Source organism: Cyprinus carpio, chromosome B17, assembly GCF_018340385.1.
Source record: "Cyprinus carpio isolate SPL01 chromosome B17, ASM1834038v1, whole genome shotgun sequence".
NCBI lineage: Eukaryota > Metazoa > Chordata > Actinopteri > Cypriniformes > Cyprinidae > Cyprinus > Cyprinus carpio.
The window spans coordinates 4,043,822-4,066,465 of NC_056613.1; the positions used below are offsets into that span (position 1 = coordinate 4,043,822).

Genomic DNA, 22,644 nt, shown 5'->3' on the forward strand with positions numbered 1-22,644 from the left:
TGCAATTAGTGAAAATATTGAGTTATACATATTCTAATAAAAAAAATAAAGGTAATCTTCTCAGCTTTTGAAAATCATATTATGTAATTACAATTATACAATTAATTTATACAAATAAATGTATTTGGCACAGAATGAGATGACAGAGAAACTCTCTCATTCACCATTTAGCCAGCCATATGAAAAAGTCACTGAATGACATAATTCTGCCTGACATCTCCTTTTGTAAGTCATATGGATACAAAACAAAATAAAGGTAAGTGATGAGAGGCTTTATTTTTGGATAAACTATGTTATTCAACCACAACCTTCACAACATCTCTCTTAAATAATTTATAGGGTTATGATAATCAAAACAGTCCTGAGCTAGATCAAGTTTTGATCTCTGCAAACCAAACTATCACTTTAATTTAATTAAAAAAGAAAATTCCCACTAATAAAAAGATTTTATCATTAGCTAGGTCCACACAGGAGAGCTGCTTTATAACCGAAAATCAGGTTGTGAAAGTGACACTGACTCTGGTTTTTCATGTTTAATACTGTAAAGCGGCTTGATTTAAGGCTATCCATTGCATAAAGTACTATATAAATAAATGTGACGTGACTTGACTGGAGTACAGAACTGCAGAGCTGGTGCAAACATCCACATCGCTATAATCAAATGTGTTTTTAACTGCTGTTTCACACCGCGGTCAGTTTTTGTTGTGTTTATTTCGTTATTGAGAGGAAAGCACGTTACATATGTTTACATAATCTTCCAAACGCCGCTCATTAGAGCTCTTCTGATCTTTTGTTGTGTTTTTTCTGTGGAGCTGTGTTTTCTTTTGTTTTGTATGGGGAGATGTGTTTTTGTTTTGCTACAGCGCCACACTGGTCAAACCGCATTATTGCCTGCTCTTACATTAGGTCATATGAGATCAAAGAACTACTCAACAACAAAAATATTTGTCTACAATTTTTTTTTATTTGTCAATAATGTCGACTAATTGTTTTGGCCCTATGTACATGACCTAAATAATTTTTGGTGATGCAATATACCTCCCATTATATTTACATAAAAATTAAAGTCGCCATGTTTTTTGCATTCCACTTGCGCCTGTGTCTTTTGCAGCTTCTCGCACATAATGTGGTGTAGTCTGTGCTAGTTCAAATTTAAAAAATGCTTCTACAAAGAAAGTTTCATCTGCAGATAGGGCCTTGTTTAGGGATCTGTGCCTTTGTGCATACGGACCTCCGACTGATAAGTAGGTATTGTGTTTTTCAGCAGTACAGTGCACCCTTATTTTACAGAGAAAAAAGGTCCGGGAAAAATCTGTAGAAGGGAAAATCTCCATACAAGTTATTTCTGAATATTTCTTTTTTCTACTTGAAAATTTTTAGGCTATATACTATTAATTCAAGTTTTTAAGGTATCTAATATTTTGATACTTTTTTCCATGATCTAAGTATTCTTAAGAATTAAAAGTTTGTTGTCATTTGAAAGTGTGTAGGCCTTCTTGCATTATTACGCGGTTATATTATGATTATATATTCAGTGGCATAAAATGGTCTGAAAATGACAATAATACCATTTATCGCATTTATTTCTGGGGCAATATATCGCACAACAAGAAGTTGTTCTCGTGACAGGCCTAAGAACCACTGGAGTAGGTGATTTGCGCTCTATTAATTTGGTCTATTACGATGCTCTATGAGTTTGATTACTAATGCCTGTGTAGTATGGCGTTGCATACAGAGGACAAAAATTTCAACCTCGACTCTTTATCGTCATTAGTGTTAAAATTTGCAAAGCGTACCAAATTAAACAAAACAATATAAATGAAAATTTAGAATTCATGATTATATAACGGTATCTATGGTATAGCAAAATCCATATCATTTAACAACATAATACCGGTAGTCACGCTCGTACTGGTATAGCGCCCACCCCTACTGGATGCCAGTCACATGCAACTTAACGAGGTCATGTGACAGCACAACACTAATGTTTGAAACATTTACAGTGGAATAACACCGTTTAATACAGAGAAGTGTAGACAGTATATAGTGTATATGGGTCATTCTTCAATTGGGGTGGCAAATGAGAGGCAAAATTTGTAAAAATGCTTGTTTGTTTTTTTCTAATAAAATACACTGTTGTGCATTTAAAATCAGTTTAATATGCTATATCCATTCAAATAGAAGCTAAAGAATATTTAGATTTTAAAAAATTTCAATCAGACACTGGTGACACAGCCACTTATGTCTATGGTGTTACCAATGTTTGAAGTAAAATTTTGGTTTGTTCTAAAATGAGCAGTGATATGCAACTTTAGGTAATAATTAATAAATAAATACATAAATAAATTACTTTAAGGATTCAGTTTCATTGATCATTTAAATTTCAGTTTTTAAAATAAATGTTTAATTGTTTATCTTGGCCCCTATTTCTACCAAAGGAGAATAGTTTGAAATGGATATACATAAAAATAATAAAAAAATAAAAAGAGAGCAAAAATGGTCTGTGGTACCTTTATAGTCTTTATTCTAAAAGATTAAAGCACTTTATAGTCTAAAAACATTAAATTATAAGATTAAATGGCTCTGAAGGAAAGAAATTTCAGATACATTTTGAAGTATTGTAACACCACAGACTTCATAGAGTTAGTGGTGTTACCAGGAAAGACAGTAACACCACAGACGGTAACACCACGGACAAATCAGCCTAAATCCAGACTTTTCAACATTTCAATTTTTATTGAAATATGTCAGATCTGCAAGTTATCAACATAACACCACAGACACTAATAAAGTGCGACACATGAAATTGTCAGAAATTTAGCTAACTTTAAGAAAATAAATAAGAAAGAATGTACTCCTCATGCACCCCTTCAGATCAGCACCTGCAATGACTTTTACACACAAGAAGTAGTCCAAATAGATTCCCCCTTTTCTTAACCGAGCGACATCCATTGTTGTAACACCACAGACATGAATGTGGGGGACACAACTTTTTTCTTAAATATAACAATATGTATTTTTTAAAACAATTTAATAAAATTGTACATGTTAATTAAAATCCAATATAACCACAACATAACCACTTTATCTGTGTTAAAACATTCCATGATACCTCTCCAAGGTATGGCGGGAACATGCATATTTTGTCTCTCAGACTCAATTAAATATGTATTTTAAAACAAAAATGTAATTATTAACAGTGCACAAATTGTGTTTACCCTACAGAATACAAACATTTTATGGTTTATTGGTATTTAAAGTTTATTTCAACTGTTGTAAAGTAGAGGGACACCACTTGCCACCACAAATGAAGAATGACCCATAGCACACAGTGTTCAGTATCATAGCTTTTGTTCAATTCTAAGTAACACTGTAACTTGTTCTTCATTTTTTCCTTCACTGTCTCCCTCACACCTTTCCTCTTTGCCCTGTTTTTCTGTCTTGTGCTCTCCCTTCTCCCTGCTGCATATCTTTCTCCACTGACTTCAGGCACTGAGGGGGAGGTCACTGCTGAAGCCCACTGAAGAAATCCAACCAATTTTAAATATTTTACGCAATTTTAAATGAAGCCCATGAATGATAGATCACAGGAGAGAGATAGAGAAAGAAAGAGAGAGGAGAAAGAGAAGGTGAAAAAGCCCAAACCTGAATCCTCCCTAATGATTAGGAGCTGTCCATCTCCCCTATACAGTCCTTAGTGGAAATCAGAGTGTGTTTACATAGCAAAGAGCCTCTCGATAGTGTAGCTACAGGTACATAGGAGCTTATATGAGAGATGAACTGTTTCACATCTACTCAGGGCTATTCACACTGTTCAAAGCAGTTTAACACCTGCGTTTGATCAGACGCAGGAATGTTTTATATACTGTACTGTGTGTGAATAGAAAAACGGCCGGTGTTCTGACGAATGTGATAGATAGATAGATAGATAGATGGATGGATGGATGGATGGATGGATGGATAGATGATAGATAGATAGATAGATAGATAGATAGATAGATAGATAGATAGATAGATACTTTAGATATTATATACATAATAGATATTAGGTATGCCCTTACGAAAATTAGCCATGGTGTTATTATAGTAAAAGTGTAGTAACCAAGGTTTTTTTTTGTTGTTGTTGTTTTTGTTTTGTTTTTTTCCCTTTTGATTACCATTTGTATAACCACAGTTTTATACCATGGTTAAACTATGGGTAATGTAACAAAACCATGGTTAATTTGTGGTTACCATGGTTTAACTATAATAACCATGTTTTGTTCTTGTTTTACTTTTTTGGCTTTATTTTCGTAATGAACCTACTTTATGTTTTTGATGAAGTGGTGGATTTTGAATTCGGTGTGCTCTTAGAACCGCGACCGCTTTTCAGATGTGAAATCCAGTGCGGTAAGAGTGACATCTAGTGGTCACAGTCAGTAATAACTTCTGTAGACCTCTTCTGTTTCAACAGTGATCTTCTGTAACGTTACTTCAGGAGATGAAGAGTTGAGACTTCTAGTGAAAGCCGGGATCTTTCGTAAGTCTCAGATTTTCATAGACGTAATCACTTTTTTGAATCTATCTAACAACTAAATGCAAGAAGTGTGGCAGGATAATGTTCACATTACTGCCCTTACGAAAATAAACCATGGTTTTGTTTTATTTTATATAAATAACGTTTGCAATGATCTAACCATTGTTAATGAGGTGCAGTAGTTTCCTGTGGTAATTACGCCACGGTTAAACTTACTACGTTACACCAGGACTAGGGTGGAAATATGAACTATTATTGCTCCTACCTTCTCTTAGTGAGATGGTCCTTCATGTTTTCTTCACAGTTCACAGTAATGGCGGACAGTTTAACTTAAAGGGTCGTCGCTAAATCACTCTTGTGAGTGATGTTTTGCTAATTAACTGTCTTTCAGCGCCAATTGTGAAAAAGGCGGAGCTTTACACGTACGTCACCGTCTGTTATGCGCGAGATAAAGGTAGCCGTTAAGGATAGAAAAACGATAACATTTATATCTAAAAATAACTATGTGTTTTAAGTGGCTTTATCTGTATGCGTTTACGTGATGAATAAAAACGGGATAAAAAATGGCTTGTAAATATCTTCCTAGAAAGTCCAACAGCACAATGAGGACACAGCGACACCAAGTGGTATATAATGGCCAAGGGAAAAAAAAAACTTTATTACTGAAACAAAACTATAATATAAACAATTAGACAATTGAAAACATTTCAACACATTGTTTAATCTGGCCATTTCAAATAGTTGTAAATCTCAGTTTGTGTACAGTTAGTACATGAACTAACCTGTTCACACATTTTGAGATTTTTTTTTTTCCAGAACAACTTTTGTAAAAGAAACATTTTATAAAGCTCAAAACGTTATGAAACAACTGTCAGATAATATTGATCCGAGGGTGTGGTTGAGCAGCATTGCTGACCTGCATGCAAGCTGATTCAATTCTCTCATTAAACACTAACACACACTGAGACTGAACAAATAAAGCAATATCATCTGACCAAGTGCTTTTTAAAAGTTTGTGAACAGTACAGAATGACTTTTATAAACATCTCTGTTTGAAAGAGTCTCATTCAACATCAAACTGTCATTCAAAAATAATAAAGCATCTATATATACACAACTCAAAAGTCCACTGACAAGTTCCTTTCTACTGAAGTGTTCAAAAATTGCGTAAATAACATTCAAATATGTGCCAAAACAGCAAATAATAGCATGTAACAAAAAGGGACAAGCATTAAAAGAACATATTTATGATGCTTGATGACATATTTTTGAAACATACAATAACTACTGTTATATATCTCTCTCTTATCTATTCCTCATTATTTTATTTTTATACATCTAGACAATATAGCTCTAAAAAGTTTTTAAAAAGAAGAATTTAATTACAATAAACATCTAATAATGCATTAATCAGTCTTAAGATTCTCACATTTTGCACAAAATTGTCTTTACGTTAGCAGCAGGTTATTCAAAGGACTCTTCACTTATTTTAAGGACCGGATTCAAAAGTAGTAAATCACAAATACAAAGTTTGGGGAGAGGTACCTTTAGTGCAACAAGTCATGTAAAAATAGAAGAAAAAAGGAAAGAAATAAGACAGTAGACAAAAGAAATCCTCTCGGCGGAGACAGGCCAGTGTATTTGTGTTAAGATGATGAACCTTCCTGTGTGTTGGCTGAAATATAAAGGTTTAAACAATTAGATATTTAGAATTAGGCCTAGACTTAAAAAAAAAAAAAAATACACTGATACTGATGATTTTGGCTGAACCAACCTGTCAGATCTCTGAATTTTCTTTTTGCTTCAGCTCTTTCCTCTGAATCAAAGTACCACACAGTGATTGCATACCTGTGACACAAAACAGACACCTTAGCATGATGCCACCAAATCATACTGACATATACATCTGTAACATGAGCGCCAATACTGACCTTGTAGCATATGACGGTTGAACTTCATGAGGGTTTCTACGATCTGACCAGAAAAGCAGAAGTCGATCAAACAAAGGCTCGATGTCGGCTACGTAAGATTTTCCTTCAGGAAAGATCCTTAGCATTCCGCCATGCTCCTAAAAACATACAGTGACATTTGATTATTTAACACTGTACAATAAATATTTTGGAAAGGACATCTGAAATGAACTAGTGAAAAATTTACCTTTGCATTCCAGTTTTTATTCAGATAGTAGATACAGGTGACGCAGCGGCCGTCTGCATTAGGGTTATCTACATGTTTCACATATCCTGCTCCATTTCCTGGATAACAAGCCACCATCGCCTGAAAAAGAAGACACGGGAAACTAAGCTTGATAGGCCTTTTACATTACAACTTATCCCAGAATACCTGTTTCCAGGTAAACATGCTAATGAATAATTGTCATTTTTTTACAGGAGACATTTTTAAAGGCATTTCTCACCTTGAACAAGCTAATAATTAAGTTTGTAAAGTTTACAAAAGTTACCAAAAAATGTTCTACCAGACTACACAACAACATATGGTGCTTAAAAGAGTCAAATGTATGACAAATGTAATTTTCTATATGGATATTCTGCTCACATTTTCATCTTTGCCTGCTTTACTATCATAAATTACTGTATTTCTTATCTAATCTATTTGTTTTAGTGCCAAAACATTTTACACAGAACAAAAGAAGTTTAAATCTGAAGACTGAATATAAATCAGTCATAAACAAAACAATATATTATGTTGTAATAATATTTTATGAAAAACTGATTTGGGATTTGGTTATGAATGTCTAAACAAAGTTTTATATTAAAAGAAAAACAAATTGGATTAATCATTTTTTTTAAAAATGTCAAATTCCTTAAAGATTGATTTGTTTCTTACGAACACGCAGCGTTTCACTTCACAAAACATGAATTGATGGACTGAAATAATGTGGATTATTAGTGGATTATTGTGAAGGTTTTTTAAGCTGTTTGGACTGCAGTGAATCCATTGATGAGGAAGTAATGTAATGCTTAATTTCTCCAAACCAGATGAAGAAACAAACTCGTCTACATCTCGGCTAGCCTGAGGGTGAGCAAGTTTTCATTTTTGGGTCAACTACTCCTTTAAAGTAAAGCATCAGCTCAATCTTGGAATGCATATTAATGCAAACTGTCTAATTTACTATCACAAAAATATTATACTTATAATGTTCAAAACAAAGCATTTGATTTCTCCTCCCAGCAGATCCCGGTTAATCCCTACCAACCCTTGCATACACTAGTGCCCATGTTTACATTTCTGCAGACAAGTCTTTATCATGATCCCGTTCCCACAATAAGAGTGCATACGCAAGATTGCCGTCATAGCGCAATGTAAACATGTAGCTGCTCGGAGAGCAGGAGGAAGTGTGTCCGTGCGCGAGTGTGTGTGTACATGCTTGGCTAAAGAGAGCAAGCTTGGCCAGCAGCCAATGTGCTGAGGATTTAATGACAGTGCTACGTGTTGAGCGTGAGTCTACAGCACACAGACTTCAGCTGCGATGGCCAACTAGTGTACACAATCCAGAGCTCTGATTCAGCACACTTAACCATTTACACCCACATGCCCAGTCAATACAAAACCATTTCAAAACACTGAGTTATAAAATATTAATAATCTTTATCTGCTTACCAAAGAAGAAGTGCACTAAAACAATTCAGATATTAAACCCTGTTAAATGCATTTTATTTGGAAGTGCTTTTTTTCATTATTTTTACCTTCAAAGATGTCATTATGATATTAGGGATTATATTAGGTTTTGGAACAGATGACAGACAAAAAGTCTTTTAGGGCAGCAAATAATATTTTATCTAATTTTAGAATTGGCTGTGTGCATCCCTGAAAATTTTTATAAAAAAAACTTAAAGCTCATCTCTTTCGTGAAAACTTAATTGCAAAACTTAACCTGCTGACTTATTAAAAAGCAATTTGTTTAAAACAAAATAGAACACAAAAAAAGCACTTAATTTCTATTCTTTCACTGTTTCTCTTATTTTTATCTTCTGGACAATGTTAGAAACTTTGTATTGCCAGCACTGCTTGTATTATTTCCTCTTTGTGATAAATTGCTTGTATTCTTCATTTGTAAGCCACTTTGGATAAACGTGACTGTTAAATATATGTGTAAATGATCAATTTAACACTTTCATTCAGCAGACTATAAAGGGGAAAGCGAGAAGAACAAAGAGAGAAAATAGCCAGTTTCTTTCAGAAGGACAGTTTAAAATAAGTAGGTCTCTTGTGTTCGCAGCTGACTTTGGTAAAAGTGGCTTTTGAACATCCTGTTGCTTCACTCAGAGCCTCCTGTTACCCGGAGTACAGCAGCGCAGTGAGAGGAGTCACGTACTGTCCGCAACAACAGAAACTGAAAGCCTATCTCTGCCATTCATCATCAGGCACAGTAAAGACAGTGTGTGCCAAAGCACTCTACCTTCTCTAAACAAAGACAGAAACTATTGCTTAACCGAGTGAGAACCTGTATTCACCCAGATGAACAAATAAACTACTCTGAAATAATTAAAAACACATAAATAATCAGCAACTTGTAATGTTAATCATGTATAATTGTGTATACACTATTGTTTCAAAACGTTTGGTTCAGTAATGATTCTTTATTTTATAATTTTATTTAGCAAGGATGCTTTAAATTGATTTAAAGTGACAGTAAAGACAATGTTACAAAAGATTTCTATATCAAGTAAATGCTGTTCTTTAAAACTTTAAAACGTCTAACCCTTGAAAAGAAATTGTTTTTAAAAAAATTAAACATTGATCATGTTTCTTGGGCCGCTAATCAGCATGTTAGACTGATTTCTGAAGAATTATGTGAAGAGCTGCTGAAAAAAAATCAGCTTTTCATCACAAGACTAAATCATATTTATATATAAAAAAGGTTAGTTTTTTTTCTCCAAAACTTAAAGTACCTAAATGACAATTTGTAACTATTTGATTAACTAATTTAACTGTTAACTTGTTATCTGTACATTCAGTAATGACTAATTTACTTTTAAACAATGGCTGACCAGCTATAAAATTCATAAACATAGCCTATAAAATATTAATAAACACGAAAACACATTAAGCAAAGTTAAATTACATATCTGATTTGCCAAAATTGAACAATGTTATTAAGAACAGTATTCCCAATCATTACTTTTTAAACGTTTGAAGTGCACTGTGGGTGTGTGAAACTAAATGTAAATAAAAATACACGTATGTTTTCGGCATTAGTGTAATGATGACGTAGGCTACATTTAGTAAGAAATGCGACACATCAACAGATACGACGATATGAATCAAAGTTTCATAACACTACTAATTGAAAACACATTTATGATCTGATAAGTAGGCTACTGTATCAAGTTGTTAGCGTTATTTAAAGTTACTATAAAAAGGTTTAGCCTAATCTAATTTAAATAGCACACATACGAAACTTTTCAGCTGACACATTCTTAGTTTTTAAACACTTCCAGACGCAACAAAGCTTACCTTTGACCGTGCGCGTATACTTTTGCCCAGTTGACCCACACACAGAGAAATGAGTTTGTCTATGAGTGTTAATAAGAAATTGACAGCCTCCGTGCCCCTCTCGGTCCCGTTAACCCATGTTATTTTATCTCCTCTGATGCTTCTCCTGCAAACTCCATTGCTTCTTCTGGCCAGCTGCCCGTCGTTGAGAAGCCCGCAGTAATGCATGCGCTTGACCTGACCCAGAACCATGTGGCCCGCTATGTCCCCCAGAAAGTGGTCAACGTAAAAGAAGCCTTGGTCCAACAGCGCCGGAACCACTTGCTCCAAAGCCAAACTCTCCAACTGCGAATCCATTGCGTGCTGAAGAAATGGCTTTTGTCTTGAGCTCCTTGCATTCATTGAACGAAAGTTTGTTCAGAGTGATATCTAATGCTACGGGCTTGTCCCTCAAGAGAGGATAAAGAATGGCACATGCAGCAGACAGGGGCTGTATGTGGGCTTTATAATCGCTCTGTGTCAGGGTCCATGAGCGCTAGAGGATCAGAGCCCAGCGCACCTGCGGCGCATGTGGAACGTGCAGAATGTGTTGTGCTGCAGTGGGCGGATATTCACACGAAAACTCCATTCAGCGCGTTTAAGTTCAACGTATGAGGGCTGGACAATACATGTTTCCTGTGACTCACATTTCATCTTCCTTTAGGGGGCGACTGACGGCTCAGAAAGCGTTCAAATCTCAGGAAATTTCTTGTTTTCTTGCTGGAGACACTTTTTATACTTTAAAGTACCCTATATTATTTTGTACATGATAATCTGTCAGATTGGAAGCTTACATGCAAATGGCAACTAACCTCTGAAATGGCTATGAAGTTATGAAATCATCAGTTGATCATCACAAACGAAACGACCGTGATTGAGCCATTATGAACAGCGCTGAGAAAAAGAACGAGTGTCACGTGATATCGCCGCCTACGTGCTACTTCAGCCGTGTTCTGAAAATCATTTACATATGAATGGAGGCACTGAGATACTTTATCCATTGAAATGGAAATGCATGGTGAGGTGTAAAATGTATGCATTCTTTGATGATTACCCAATAAGGGTAAAGTGACAGCCCTCATTATATAATGAAGATGCCTGATTAAATGTGACGAATTGCTTGTTTGTCTACTGTAAGTCGTTTTTTTAGGCAAAACAAACAAAAAAAAGTAAATAAAATATATTTTAAGTAAAAAATAAAATAGAAACAATACAGAAACAAATATTGTATAACCTAATAATATTTAATATAATATTCTTATATTGTAAGTCGCTTAAAAAAAAAAATCAAATGTAAATACATAAAAATATTCTAAATAAAAACTAAAACAGAAACAACACTGAAACAAATACAAACATATAAAAACAAATGTTGTTTGACTCTGTGACGAATTACCGTTCGTCTGTTGTAAGTCACTTTTTAAATGTAAATTTAAATAAATAAAAATTTGTGATTAAAAATAAAACAGATACAATTTAGAAACAAATAAAATACATAGATACAAATATTGTTTGGTTCTGGGACAAATTACTAATGTTCGTCTATTGTAAGTCACTTTTTATAAACTGTAAATGTACATAAATAAAAATATTTTAATTAAAAAAAATAAATAGAAACGAATTAAAACCTACAGAACCAAATATTGTTTGGCTCCGTGACAATTTGCTAATGTTCGTCTCTTGTAAATCGCTTTTTTAAAATGTGAATGTAAATAATATATATATATATATATATATATATATATATATATATATATATATATATATATATATATATATATTAAATAGGCTATACAAATACAGTGTTGTTGTTTTTTAATTTAATATAGCCTACAATACATGACTAGCTAAAGGAAACAAATTAGTTTAAAAAATCAAGTTTAAAGACAAAATTTAAACTTTGACCTTTGAAACTGAAAATTAAAATACATAGCCTTTGTTGTTTTGAATCTTAAATTATTTATGTGTTTACGCTGCATTTTTTTGTCCTCTATATCTTAGCCTACGTGACATCCTCCAGGTCGGTAAGCTCCGCCCATTTACGATCGCAGAATCCTGCATTCTTGCCATTTTACAGTCATGTTGTATTTCTACGAGTTCAACCCAACTGTGGCGATTTCCAGTCCGTGATGCCCAGCAGGTCAGGGTCAGACCACAGCAAGAGACGCGAGACTGGTCTCATGCGCGCTTTACATGCCAAACAATTCATGATGAAGAAAAAATATTCAAATACTGTAAATGAGATCACCAATGCTTTCATCTTAATCACAGTGTCTTTTAATAAGAGTAGCCTATACGCGACGTTGTAATGTTTATGAGCTCATTCTATAATCATGCCCGAGTCCGCCATTGAGGAGCCGAAGAGCCGCATGTAGACAACGCGCACAAATCTCTCGAATGCGCAGGGGCGTTTTCAAGAACACAGATCTCAATGCACATTATAGACTTATATAGAAGAAATTCTACTCTATTCTCAACAGGTTACACGTGCATCTCTTATGTTCAACTTGAAAACTTTGCATTGCAACACATTTATATGTTCTTTTTTAAGGACGAAAAGTTTGTGTTGCAAATTAAAGCATGCATAGGCCTTTTTGCAAATTGTTTTGAGCTTGTCATGTTTGGATGCTTGGGAAACTTTAGGAGCAGGTCAGTGAGGTAAAGTGCACGAGCGACACTCACCTTATGTCTTCCTCTGATTTTGAACTTGTCCAGTTTGCCGTCTGCGCACGTGATGAGCTTGTCCATTCGGGTCAGCAGATAGCTAATGTTTTGGCAGCCGCTTTCAGTGCCATCAACCCATGCAATCTTGTCCCCTCGAATAGCTTTGCTTGTTAAGTTTTTTTTGGCTCACTAACTGTCCATCCTGCATGTTGCCACTCTGATGAATGCGCTTCACCTCCTGCACAACGCGCTCTCCGATTCTGTCCCCTAGAAAATTGTCAACTATACACAAGCCGTAGGAGTTCATGCACGGGACGATGTATTGCAAGACTAGTTTGTGTGTGTTCAGTCGTTTGTGTTCTTTAGATTTTGCCCGGTTACTGCGGGGCTTCCTGAGCTCACTGGGCAGCATGCGTCCACTAGTTTGATCTGGAAATCTGTGCGTATCATTTCTGATGGTTTGGTCTTCAGAGGTTTGGTCAGCAGCCTGGTTTCTCTGGTATTCTGCCATCGAGTCGAATGCAGCAGACGTGCCCCGCGCGCACTTGATGTCAGATGAAAGGGGAGAGTCTGAGTAGGCCTACGTGAACACCGTCACATGTGTCAAAGCCTAATTTAGAGCTTACACAAGCCTAGACAGAAAAGATTTGCACTGATGAACAATCATTACTTCTTAGAGAAAAGCATGAACGTCAATGTCAAGAACAGTTATAACTCCTTGTCATGATGCATTAGTCATTTATTTGATGCAAGTGTCAGTATTTGTCACTGAGCCATTAATACGCTGTTATTTATAATAAAAATACAACTTTATTAATCATTTATTATTATTATCATTAGGAAAGGAAAATAAATCTGACCATATGTACAAAGTTCACATGATCAGTGCAACAGATTTGTCTTAGTTTTTTTAGTATTTTTTATTTTTTTTTTTACCTTGAAATAGTGTAGAATCTCAAATATTTCTTCTTTATTTTAATCATGACTTTGTTTTACATATTAAAAAGAGAGCGAGAGAAAGAAATTCATTAAAACGCATTTCCAGATTTCCAAAAAAAGATGTTCACTGATGAAAGATAATTACATCTTATATGTCCTGGAGGGAAAAGCATAAATGTGAATGTCAATAACAGTAAGACTCATGTGCCACTGAGCCATTAGAAATGCTGTTACAATAATTATTTTATGTTGGTTGTTGCTGTTGTTAAATAATAAAAATAATAATAAAAGATTCCATTATTAAGAAAATCCGCTTTTACAAAGTTCAATTATGTGACACATTTTTTTCCAAGAATCTAAAAAATTTCTTCTTTATTTTTTTTTTTTTTTATGAACATAACTAAAGGTTTAAAAGTTCAGAACAAACAAACAAAAACTTTTATATTAAAAAGTAATAATAATAATTTTAAAAAATTACAGACAATTTGGAAAAATTCTGATTTTCCCAGAAGCTTTGCCAGTCATTCATCTTTAAATACACATACCCCAGTTAGTCAGAATTAGTTTATCATCAAATCTCAGCTGTGTTTAATCATGTTTTTTTATGTTAACTGAAAGTCTATTTGCACGTCCTATTATGGTAATATTAATCATGCTTTTTTCTAGTTCTCACAAGGGTTAAATCTGATGTGGCTCTTAAATGGCTTGAAACGCCACAGAATGCACGTTGATTTGCTATAAATAGCACGGAAATAATTAAAGCCATATCACAGACGTGACTTTGTACTGACCCAAATGACAGCTATCTGTTGGCTTTGATTTCTGCAGAGAGAAAGGTCAGAGGGAACCCATATGTTGCACAATGGAATATGATATGATGTTGTGATGTAAATGACCATTGCACAAGTTACAACATCCACCAGTTCAACTCAGATTTTCCAGGAGTAAGTTAGGTCAAATCAACACTATATGTGCATGAAATGCTTTTACAACTGTGTCTGTTTACAAATCCTGCACCTGATTGCTGTTTGGGTCCGACTAACAGTCTTTCCTGATTTGTGTTTATCTTAAAGGAGTAGATGAAAATTTACTGAACATGGACTCTCAGGCCATCCAAGATGTAGATGAGTTTGTTTCTTCATCAGAACAGATTTGAAGAAATTTAGGATTATATCCGCTTACTCATCCGTGGGTTCTCTGCAGTGAATGGGTGCCGTCAGAATGAGAGCCCAAACAGCTGATTAAAACCACAATAATCCACATGACTCCAGTCCATCAATTGAACATCTTGTGAAGTGAAAAGCTATAGCAAATTTATCAAGGCATTATAACTTTAAACCTGTCGCTCTCACATCAAAATCCACCAACATCATTTTTTTTTTTAGAAAAGTTTTAAACTGTTTTCACTCGTAAACGGTGCTTGATCTGTGCATATTTCTCTCCTGATTCAGAGAAGATAGACTTTTTTCATGGAAGGAAACAATGTTATGTACTGTGGACTATTTTAGACGGAAGCAGTGGTTTAAAAATAAAAACATCTTAATGATGATTTTGTTTTTTTATAAACACAACTTTTTACTTCACAAGATAATTGATGGCCTGGAGTTGTGTGGATTATTGTGATGCTTTTCTTTTTATCTTTCTTTCTGAAGGCATTCACTGCAGAGGATCCATTGGTGAGCAAGTGAGTAATACTACATTTCTCCAAATCTCGGACGACCTGAGGGTGAGTAAATGTTCATTTTTGGGTGAAGTTTTCCTTTAAGAGTCGATAGTGCCATATAAGCTGAAGTGGATGTGTATGTACCAACAGCTAAACAGCTGAAACACTGCCTTGCCCAGCGAAGCTTTTTCTTAGAACTGCAACTCTAGCAGGACATTGCTGTACATCAAGAGTACAAACTCCAGACGACCCACGATGGCGTACGTGAGAACACCCTCATCCTGTAGTTTAAAGTGTAACCAGCTGCTATTTTCATTTTGAGCTCATGCCAATGATATGAATCTGAGAGCTGGACATGATATGATTGGTTGCTGTGTCAAAGCTGACTATAAACTAAATGGATTCATCCAGATCTTCAGTTCCACCTGTTTGGCAAAGATCAATATTTATAGATCAACTTGGTGAAGAAAACAAAGTGTTTCACAGAATCATACGGTGTAGCGTGGGTTAACTACATGTTTTGTTAACCCAGATAACCACTGTAAACAACTGATAAATATTAGCCTCCTATTGAAATGTGGTTTGTGTACGTGCTGAGACACGTAGTCATGCGCATATAATCTGTAATCACATCCGCCCATGTTGTCTCAGCTCATAACAAATATGTTTTGAATATTTACAGCAAGCGGAAGAGAACTGGATTTTTTTTTTTTTATTACAAATCTAACAGCCATCTTTTGGTATAAGAAATGATTACGTGCCAGTACTTGGAAAAAAAAACATTGAGACTGGTTTTATATTAATATTTAATATTAATTAATAATCTTAAAATACTAGATACATACTAGATATCAGTCATGGTTTCCTTTCAGTGTTATTCTAGTATCTATGAGACACTATGATAGTTCTTAATTATACTATGTAGGTTTAAATTTTGAATTTATAGTAATTTTATGTTTTTGTCATTTTTTATTAGTATAATATTTAAAACACAAAGGAGACATAAATTATAATTTGAAATGGATTAAATCTTTATTACATAATGTTGATCAGCTGATAAGACTTAAATTAGTTCATTAAATATCTTCAAGATCTTTTAATTCAGGCATACATTTTATTTCATAACTAATTTTGTATTTCATAACTAATGGGAAGATAATAGCATCTCTTACTCATGTTAACATTTACATACTGATAAAATACATACAAATTTACATACAAACTGCATCAAAATTTTAGATAACAGAAGAAAAAAAATGAAACATCCAAAAAAAAAAAAAAAAAAAAAAAAAAAAAAAAAATGACTTTCATACATCAAAATATGTTTAGCTGAAATTTCTCAGACAGAAACACTGAGCATTTGCTGAATAAATGCCTCAAAGTCACCCCAAACACCAAAGGTCAAGTTGATTAAAGAAAGTTTATTTAAGTTTTTTTTTTTTTTTTCGGTTTATGACCTGAGCAACCAGTTCTGAAGTATCAACAATGACATCACACATCAGCGCAGGTAATTATTTACAGCATGACTCACAAGTGTCTGATTAAAATAGATTTCCAGTGCTGACAAAAACAGTATCAATAATTCATCAGTCCGCTACGGCAAACCAAATCATTTCAGGTCAGCCAAAATAAATCTCTATAAAACTTTACAAACATGTATACAATTAAATATACACATTTATATCAAAAAATATTTATCATCTGAATAAACCACCGTCATGAAATGAAACAAGAAGCATTATTTAAAAAAAAAAAAAAAAAAACAGTCATACTATATATCTATATAAAATGATACATTTCTAGCAAGGGCAGTGTGTGTTTTTGCAGGAGACTGTGCTCATCACACATAATTACACAATCAGACAGGCCTCTATTACACTCCTCAGCGCTGGTCTCCTTCAGCATACACAGGTGTCCTCGTTTGAAAGTAAATCACAGACATCGTGGTGAACAGTTCTAGAGCAGTTCGTTTTCCTGGCCACCAGGTGAAGGCTGCGAGCATCCCGATGGTCCCGGCTGATGATGTCACTGGACCACTTCAAAATAGTGTAATATGGCCATTATGTGCTGAGGCATGAACACATAACCGGTGTAGACGGCCATCGCTGCCACCGTGATCAGGAGGGAATCTGATAGTCTTGTTAAGGAAATTATGTTGTAGAAGGAAACAGGGTTATTATAGTATACTACAACCATGAAAGAAAAAAAATTTAAACTTGAAATAAAATGTGTAAAAAAGAAACTTTATTAAGTTTAACTTGATGTACTAAAATACCTAAAACTGAAATAAAACTATATAGACGTAGAAAAGCGCAACAAACACAAAATTACCAAAACTTTAAAATGAAAATAAAAATGAAACGGTTTAGAATATTAATAAAAAGTATCTCAATGCTACTTGAATAACACTAAACGGAAATCAAGACTGACATCTAGTGAATAGTTTGGGCATTCAGCACAATTTTCCTCAATTATAAAATGTTACCTGCTTTTTGGCCTTTCTCAAATACAGTAACACACACAATTTATACGGTCTATAAAACATGAAGCATTTAAAATATAATCTTGATGAGAAGCAGTATTTAGCTATGTGTCCAAACTTTTGACTAGTACTGCGTTTTGTGTGTTAAAGAGTAAAATTCTCTTAACTAATTGAATTTTAGATATATTTTAATCAACAGATTGCTAATAAATATAGACTTATTATATAGCTATGAACACTGTTTTTGCCAGCTTCAAAAAAATTATTATATATATATATATATATATAATATATATATATATATATATATATATATATATATATATATATATATATATATATAGTAAAGATGTAACATTTAAAGGAATTTTACATTTTATCAGCAGGCTACAAACATATATTATTGTTGTTACAAACACTGTATGTTAAACATGAAATATTTGCCAGCTTTAAATAAAAGCACATTTAATTATTGTAAAATTTAATTGTATATTTGATCAGAAGTATATATAAGAAAAACTAATATATTAAGATTAGAGAGATTACAGATGTACAAGCCCTAAAACCAGTCAGCTGACCACAGTAAAACATATTTCTCCTCACAGAAAAGGGGAATGCAGCAAGTGAAACTGCTCACACAGTCCCACAACAGTCTTCCTAGAGAAGACCTGAAAATCAGGTCATGTTCTGGCAATTATTCAAATCTTAAGCGTCACACCCACAAGAAGCACGGCACACAACTCACTCAGTTCAAAACTACCCACGATTAAATTCTTCTGAATTTACTTAGAATTCCTCATACACATATAACTTTAAAAAGCAACTAATACGAATCAGCTGTTGCGTAAATTAGATGTAATACATTTACGAGCTTCACACCAGACTCCTACAGTCAACGTTGATCGAAAATACATTAATTCGTTCAGGTAAACACAGAATTTTAGTACATTATAAACAATATTTAGTTAATCGTATGATACGACACACGTGAATAGCGAGGGATCAACCTGAAACCTTACGTGGACTAAGAACTGACGTTCCCAGATGTTGTTACTTACACATAAAGCGCTAAAATTGAAAAAGGATACTGAAGATAGTTCTCTCCCAAGGCTCCAACATATACAGCGCTGTTACGAGCACATATTGGTAATAAAACCAAGATAATTGTTTCCAGGCATCTCCTAACGCCATATTTCAATCGGCTCGCGTTGGTCCCACCGCTCCCTTCCGGTGGAGCAGCTCATAACAAAATAAAAGTCATGTGCTTGATGAAAAAAAATGGAGGGATATTACAGAGTACCAAAATAAAAGCACGCCCAAAATAAAGATAACACGCTAACAGGTAATCCTTTAATATCGGCATACTTCACAAAGCCGCCGTCATATTTAATAGGGATTTAATTTTCTATAAAATCAAACTGAAAACATTCATTCAAACGACACCGTTCACGTTCAGAGCACATTAAGTACTTTGATAAATGCTTTTTACAGCAATATGACTGTCTAATTCGAATCATTTCCATGCCCTCTACTTTTGTATAAAAATACAACTTAATAAAAGGGAAGAACATATCTGAGAGGCAACAGAACAACCTTTATGCAAATATGAAATGTCATTTACAGGAAGTGTTGCATGAAAGTGTTGAAACAACAGAATATAAATCAAATGTAAAAACCCTATAAATAAAATTACATGTCTAGCCCTATTCATTTACCCCCCAAAAAACTTGTATCTCTCTCTCTCCCTCTCTATGTACTGTACAGCAAAGTTTCCTGGTGATGCACATCATCAAACCCACCAAAACATGTGGTTTGTATTTATAAGTCCAGTAAATGTCCTTAGCAGTGACTTGCGAGGATGTTGAAGAAATGATACACCTCGTCTTTATCATACACTGCCACTTCAGTGGAGCATTCTGTGCACTTGACCGAGTGATATATCTCTTCTTCATCCATCCCTGCCAAGCGTGCATCAGTCAGACCTGCACTTGACTCCATTTCAGCCTCTGTGGATGTGGAAGTGGTCTCCCGACGGGCCTTCTTCCTCTGCCGGTTCTGCTTTCTCTTATTGGGGGTTTTATAGCGAAGCACCTCCTCTTTGTTCACTGCGCAGTTCATCACAAACATGGCTCTGTACTGCGTCCGATATTTCTCATGCCTGTGGGTTGAGAAGTCATTTAGACTTAGGAAATAATCTTCACAGATGAACAGAATGTGACCGTACCTCTGACAGTCCAGGCACAGGGTGGTCATACATGCCGGACAGTTGAGGACAGCGTCACTGCTTGAAACAGCGGGTGGTTTGTTTCTTCTGTTTGCTGATGCTGGCAGCCGCCTCTGATTTCTGTATCTGTATCAAAAAAACAGAAATAAGCTATGAATGTCACAACCTTTTGTTATAACTTAATTTTTTTTTTTTTAGTGACAAAAACCTACTCTTTTCTTTTTGCATCCACCCAAGCCTGGTCGCGATCATCCTCGTCTGGGTCGTATAACAGCTCATCATTTGTGAGAACGGAGCGCTGCTTGCTCCTCAGACCTTGAGAGCTGCCTGATACAGCACAGAAAACCATATTAACATAACTTATTTACCCATTATTACACTTCTTCACCACATTACACATTTTCATTAAACACGAAAGCAAAGTAAAAAAAAAACCCACACTCATCACTCTTAAACTGGGTGCTCAGCAAAAAATATTGATAACAAAAAGTCAGCATATAGGCTCCAAAAATACAAAAAAAAAATGTAATAACAGACTATCATACACAATATAAATGCTAATCTAAAAATTATATACACACACATACACATATATATACTGAGGGTTGCACCATTGATTGCTGGTCCTATAGAGGGCGTAACAGGATAAGAAATCTTTGAAGGACTTCCACATTTACTCTCTGTTTCCAAACAGTGTGGCAGTGCTGTACACAAGGTGTTTGAGTCTCAGCTCCAGGTTCAGGCTTATGTGTTCATTAATGACGTCATCAGCGACTAGTCGACGTCGACTTGACTTTCGTCACATAAAAGTCGACTTAAAAAAAACAAAAAGTATTGATGTATTCAATACTTATTTTACCCGCTGTATGTGTGTATTTATGTGTGTATATATATATATATATATATATATATATATATATATATATATATATATACATATACATATACACACAGCAGGTAAAATAAGTATTGAATACATCACCATTGTTCTCAGTCAATATATTTCTAAAGGTCTCATGAACAACTATCACAAAATATAAAAACAATCATGGATCATCCAGGAAATGACACATAGTATTAAGATTCAAGGGTATGTAATCTTTTGAATTCGGTCATTTTTATAAATTCAGCTATTATTTTGTCTTGTGGAGTATATATACAAACATCTGTTATGTGAAATAGCTTATTCAGGACAGTACTAAATAAAAAAAATTACATGCAGTTTTCATGATCCCGTTTATTTTGTTTCAAGTATTAACATTTTGCACATTCTGCAAGGGGTATGTAAACTTATGAGCAGATTTGGTTGGGAGTTGCTCCATTTATTTATATTTTTTTTTATTTTTTTTTATATATTTTTATGTGTTATTTCAAACATAAAAGCTAATTAGAACAAATTAAAATCAATTTAATTTGCAAGGTATTTAGAGAGTTAAGCCATTTTTTTTTGATGACTTAATGACTAAATATTAAATTTTCAAATGCCACAAAACTTGTCTGAATAAAACTGACCTATAATCAAAATACTATTACAGAAAAATTAAATAAAACCCCAAACTTAATGTAATTATCAAAATCAGTTTTACATTGTTTGTAAATACTGATACATTCTGTCCCAAAAACGCTTGACAAAAATACAGCCGCAGAATTTTTTTTTTTTTGACAAAATATATAAATAATGCCATCTAAATTAAACCTTACTTTGGTTAAGTTGACCACATGGATAGATATTCATTGTTTTGATCTTAACATCCTTTACGTAATTATATTTTTGATGGTGTTCATTTCCAAAACCTTTTAAATAAAAATGTATTTTAAGAGGAACTGAATGTTTTTTTTTTTTTTTGTAATCTCAAAATGTGTCCATGTTAGCAAATTATATTCTTGTTGTACAATAGACAATTTTTTTTTTTTTTTTTTTTTTTTTTTTTTTTTTGCTTTTTCAAATAATCACCAGCTGTGCCATCTTCATCTTCATCTGAGTCAAAGTAAATGCTGTCATACTCCTGAGTCTGTTGCTTGTTTGCTGTGGAAGTGCTGTCCCCGGTCCCAGACGTTTGACCTGCACATTAAATATTAAGTTATAATGTGAGTTGTAACTGTGACACTGATAACTGCACGTGTGTCTGTGAAACCTTGAGCTGAAGATGCTGTCCAGCTGCACTCCAGGCTCTTCATGGTGCTGCTGAGCTCGGCCTCCATCTCCTTCTCAAACTCATCTCCGCTGGAGGACTCGCTCTCCCCCGTCAGATACTCTCTGATCAGCTTCTTCTTCTTCTCCGGGGTCCCGCTGAGAAGAATATCCAGCTCATCCTCAGAACTGAAGAAAAAACACTGTGCCAATCTGATCTCTGGAGAGCATTTATGGTGTTCATGTGTTCGTTTGGATATAGATATGTATGTTTGCTAGAAAGTATGTATATATATAATATAAATGAAAATCCATAACCCTAATATTGATGTGAACATTTGTTTGTTTACATGTGTGCACGTAAGAGAATGTTTTCTGTCATTTACCTGCTTCCGGCTCCGTCCTCATCACTCGGCTCTTCAATCTCATATGAATCATAATCATCTTTTCGGTTCATTGTTCTTAATTCGAGTATTTTTTGTTAAAAAAAGCAAGGAAAAATAAAAACGTGTTTTTTACCTCCACTTCG

General features: G+C 34.3%; 4 protein-coding genes and 1 long non-coding RNA gene across 5 annotated transcripts; 1 reads left to right on the forward strand and 4 right to left on the reverse strand.

Annotated features, from left to right (window-relative positions):
• Positions 1 to 5,140: 5,140 nt before the first annotated feature.
• Positions 5,141 to 10,584, reverse strand: LOC109048049 (prolyl hydroxylase EGLN3-like). The gene is made up of 5 exons (XM_019065730.2): positions 9,995 to 10,584; positions 6,674 to 6,793; positions 6,448 to 6,584; positions 6,291 to 6,364; positions 5,141 to 6,191 (listed from the first exon to the last, which is right to left on the reverse strand). The coding sequence occupies exons 1-5, from the start codon at positions 10,373 to 10,375 to the stop codon at positions 6,163 to 6,165; spliced, it is 741 nt and encodes a 246-aa protein (XP_018921275.2). The 5' UTR covers positions 10,376 to 10,584; the 3' UTR covers positions 5,141 to 6,162.
• Positions 10,585 to 12,727: 2,143 nt separating this feature from the next.
• Positions 12,728 to 13,287, reverse strand: LOC122140275 (egl nine homolog 1-like). The gene has a single exon (XM_042743220.1). The coding sequence runs from the start codon at positions 13,185 to 13,187 to the stop codon at positions 12,807 to 12,809; it is 381 nt and encodes a 126-aa protein (XP_042599154.1). The 5' UTR covers positions 13,188 to 13,287; the 3' UTR covers positions 12,728 to 12,806.
• A 2,002-nt stretch (positions 13,288 to 15,289) lies between these two features.
• LOC122140277 lies at positions 15,290 to 15,572 on the forward strand. Its single transcript, XR_006156960.1, has 2 exons — positions 15,290 to 15,341; positions 15,429 to 15,572. It is a non-coding gene; the product is annotated as an uncharacterized LOC122140277 (long non-coding RNA).
• A 713-nt stretch (positions 15,573 to 16,285) lies between these two features.
• LOC109048052 (serine palmitoyltransferase small subunit A-like) lies at positions 16,286 to 19,022 on the reverse strand. Its single transcript, XM_019065733.2, has 2 exons — positions 18,849 to 19,022; positions 16,286 to 17,407 (listed from the first exon to the last, which is right to left on the reverse strand). The coding sequence occupies exons 1-2, from the start codon at positions 18,949 to 18,951 to the stop codon at positions 17,304 to 17,306; spliced, it is 207 nt and encodes a 68-aa protein (XP_018921278.1). The 5' UTR covers positions 18,952 to 19,022; the 3' UTR covers positions 16,286 to 17,303.
• Positions 19,023 to 19,103: 81 nt separating this feature from the next.
• On the reverse strand, positions 19,104 to 22,615 carry LOC109048050 (E2F-associated phosphoprotein-like). Its single transcript, XM_042743219.1, has 6 exons — positions 22,502 to 22,615; positions 22,120 to 22,304; positions 21,939 to 22,046; positions 20,197 to 20,311; positions 19,985 to 20,110; positions 19,104 to 19,918 (listed from the first exon to the last, which is right to left on the reverse strand). The coding sequence occupies exons 1-6, from the start codon at positions 22,570 to 22,572 to the stop codon at positions 19,600 to 19,602; spliced, it is 924 nt and encodes a 307-aa protein (XP_042599153.1). The 5' UTR covers positions 22,573 to 22,615; the 3' UTR covers positions 19,104 to 19,599.
• Positions 22,616 to 22,644: the final 29 nt, after the last annotated feature.

Excerpts from the sequence above, each read along its gene's own strand:
- LOC109048049 (XM_019065730.2), bottom strand. The coding sequence starts at position 10,375 with ATGAATGCAAGGAGCTCAAGACAAAAGCCATTTCTTCAGCACGCAATG. Across the intron at positions 6,365-6,447 it reads CAACCGTCATATGCTACAAG|GTATGCAATCACTGTGTGGT; the intron begins GTCAGTATTGGC and ends TTTGTGTCACAG. Across the intron at positions 6,192-6,290 it reads AAAATTCAGAGATCTGACAG|CCAACACACAGGAAGGTTCA; the intron begins GTTGGTTCAGCC and ends TTTATATTTCAG.
- LOC122140275 (XM_042743220.1), bottom strand. The coding sequence starts at position 13,187 with ATGGCAGAATACCAGAGAAACCAGGCTGCTGACCAAACCTCTGAAGAC.
- LOC109048052 (XM_019065733.2), bottom strand. The coding sequence starts at position 18,951 with ATGGCGTTAGGAGATGCCTGGAAACAATTATCTTGGTTTTATTACCAA. Across the intron at positions 17,408-18,848 it reads TTGGGAGAGAACTATCTTCA|ATTCCCTCCTGATCACGGTG; the intron begins GTATCCTTTTTC and ends CAAGACTATCAG.
- LOC109048050 (XM_042743219.1), bottom strand. The coding sequence starts at position 22,572 with ATGAACCGAAAAGATGATTATGATTCATATGAGATTGAAGAGCCGAGT. Across the intron at positions 20,312-21,938 it reads AGATGAAGATGGCACAGCTG|GCAGCTCTCAAGGTCTGAGG; the intron begins GTGATTATTTGA and ends GTGCTGTATCAG. Across the intron at positions 19,919-19,984 it reads CTGTGCCTGGACTGTCAGAG|GCATGAGAAATATCGGACGC; the intron begins GTACGGTCACAT and ends CTCAACCCACAG.